This window comes from Antrostomus carolinensis, unplaced genomic scaffold, assembly GCF_000700745.2.
Source record: "Antrostomus carolinensis isolate BGI_N321 unplaced genomic scaffold, ASM70074v2 scaffold2757, whole genome shotgun sequence".
Classification (NCBI taxonomy): Eukaryota; Metazoa; Chordata; class Aves; order Caprimulgiformes; family Caprimulgidae; genus Antrostomus; species Antrostomus carolinensis.
Window position 1 is genome coordinate 14125 of NW_010325155.1, and position 2913 is coordinate 17037.

The 2913-nt window shown below is 43.8% G+C and overlaps 1 protein-coding gene across 1 annotated transcript in view; it reads right to left on the minus strand.

The window, feature by feature from the left end:
• Positions 1-2310, minus strand: part of CCBE1 (collagen and calcium binding EGF domains 1) — a gene marked incomplete at its 5' end in the record, with an annotated part of 12902 nt that extends 10592 nt beyond the window's left edge. The window contains one exon of the mRNA XM_010171111.1: positions 2258-2310. Coding sequence (XP_010169413.1) covers positions 2258-2310 — 53 coding nt within the window. The remainder of the gene's footprint in view (positions 1-2257) is intronic.
• Between the last annotated feature and the right edge of the window lie 603 nt (positions 2311-2913).

A 2913-nucleotide genomic window follows, 5' to 3' on the forward strand; every position in this document is an offset into this window, starting at 1 on the left:
TTTAAATAACAGCTGTCCAAGAGGGAGATCGGTGTCTTCCCAAGGCAGCTGTGGACAAGGGAGGGTCTACCCTTCTCCCAACCCTCCTCCCTGCAGCCACTGTTAAATCATGGAGAAGGCAGGACTGGATCTGCTTCTCACGGCTTTGACTTGCCAGCACTGGATTAAAAGGTGCAGATGTGCTCTAATAAGCTCACATCTGTAATGTATTTATGTGCCTGTGTCGAGATATGCATTTTGTACAGCTACTCTGTCAAGATTATGCCAAAACAATGTGTGAAGAGCCAAGTGATGTCTTGTAACAGAGTAAGTGAAATGAGTGTTTCACTGAATCATGTTTCTCATCCCTATACCAACGGCAGAAGATCATCTCAGATGTTATAGCAAATGCTGTGGCCTCTGAAGTTCAAGGCAAAATATAGATCAGGCTGAAAAAGGGAGAATGGAGATACAAAGGCAGAGAAGCCACAGCCAGCAGAGAAATTCAATTAGTGGAAGAAACTCTCATGTTACTGAGATGCAGTTAATAGACAGGATTAAGTGAAGTCAGTGGGTACATAATAAAAGCTGCTTTTATAATCACCTAAAACCTCAAGAGATTAAAATTAGAAGCCTAAAATAGTATGTTGCCATGGTTCTCATTTTATTTTTGCTCCTATTACTTTTCCTGCTGTATCCATTATATTTAGTGAATAACCAGTGTATAAAATTGTTACAATCCATAGGAAAGCTGAAGGCCAGGCTGGAGGGTCCTGGCTTCTTTCCACCCCGAAAGGATTCAGAGCTACTGCCTCCCACACACACAACCACCCTGTACAACAGAGCACAACCGCTTCCTCCAAGTGTCCGTCTGGCACTGGAGCTGTCATCTCGTGCCACACACACTGAGACAAAACTCACTGCAAAACCATGGGACCAGGAAATCCTTGTGAGCATCGATTTAATCCAAACTCTACCCAGCTCCCTGGGACTCCAGCTGGCAACATGAGCTGTTTCTTCTTTGCAAATGTACAATTCCTGTTTTGAGAAGATGTGAGGGGTTTTTTGTTGTTGTTGTTGTTGTTGTTTGTTTGTTTTTCTATTTTTTTCCCTGCAACCAGTGTTCTAGCATTTCCAGCCAGCAGCAAAGAAGATATAAATGAAAAAAAAAAAAAAAAAAGCAGGATCAGAGTTTGGATTATAATCCCTGTTGGGCAGAGACTGAAACTCAAAAACCAGCTGACTCTCTCCAGTATGTTAATTTGTCACTTTTCAAAACATCACCATCCCAAACTGGGAGAACTCTCAGGTCAGCTTGAGGCTTTCCATATGCCATAAAATAGAAGGATGTGTTACCATAAACCAACTTTTTAACCTGCTTTTTGGAGCAAACAAGGTTTATTGGCTTGTCTGCTCCATCTATTTGCTTGTGCTTGACAGTTCCTCTTCTCCTATAACTTCAGAGCCAATTTCATCTGAATTGGCCAAAGCGGTGGGAGCAGCTGAAGAAGTCACATTGCTACTGCTCAGGGAAGCCACTGCCTGGGTAGACTCAAGAGAGGCCTCCCCCAAGGTTACAGCAGGCAGAGCTCAACCTTTTCCTAAATGAGATCTGTCTGCAGCAACCTCTGAGCATTGGGACCCCAGTACTGCTTTTGCAAAGCATACAGGCAGTTCCCCTCTGCCAGGAGGGACTGTTCCTTTTTCACTACTGCATGAACTACTCCGAGTAATTCCAGGTGACAAGGAAGCATGCCCATGACCAGGAGAGGTGGTGGAAGAGAGATGCTGTTTGGTGATGCTCTCCCCTCATTGACATCTCTGGGAAATAGGTCACTAAAGGCAGGACTCACTCACCTGGTCACCCATTCCCTGTGCACTTACAAGCCAAACTGTCTGTGCCAGAGGCAAGGGGTACATGGTGAAAGCCATCAGCCAGGAAGGCTGTGCTCCTGAGTGCACAGAGGGCTCCATGTGCTTAGCCAAAAGCAGAATGTGGCCCTGTGTTTACAGAAGGTCATGGCACAAGATCTGTGCAGCCACGTGTACTTAGGGGAGGATCAAGGCTTGGCATGCTGAGAGAAACTTTTGGAAGGCGCTGATCTTTTTATTTTCCCAACAATTTCTTGGAAACAGTTCCCTCACTGACATATGAGATACAGCCGAGCTTGCAGTTATATCAGGATGCTCTTCCAAACTGGTGGTGCAGAGAACAGGGCAAACAGACCAAAGACAAATGCATGGGAACACGAGGGGTAAAACCACTGAAATCACATACCTTCAGGGATGCATTGTCCAAGAACAAACTTATAACCTTTACAGCATTTTTTCCTGAAAAACAATAAAATAAATAAATGAATAAATAAGCATATCCTCTAAAGATTGGTGCTGCTTTTAAAAACAGTCATGGCTAGATCATAGATGTGATGAATCAAACAAGATGAGGATCCTGAGCTTTGCAGTTGGAAGTATCTCAGCATTAAAGAATCAACATGCAAACCCGCCTCACAGTCCATGAGGCCTTTTAAATGACAGCTGCTTCAGGAGCCTGGGGCTGGGTACCCCAACGCTGACCCACTCAGCATCCCAAGTAGTTTCGGAAAACCCTGCTCCCTTGTGTTGAAAGGATGCAGCAAACCTTGGTGCTGTCCATATACACAACTCAGGTCATAATTTTAATGATATGGTGAAGGGTGTTTTTAAACATCTGTCATTTCAATGTAAACTTACAGAAAGGGGTAAGTCTGAGCGAGGAGCACACAAGATAAATGTTATCAGTCATTTCTCATCTTTTAATAAACCTGGAAGGAGATAAGTGAAATATACGGAGTATTTCAACTGGAGCAAGGGCAGATATCTTACACAGGCAGGGGCACAAAACTGCAGTGAAGAGTCAATAGAATGAGATATTTTTTATGTGCCTATGGTATGAAG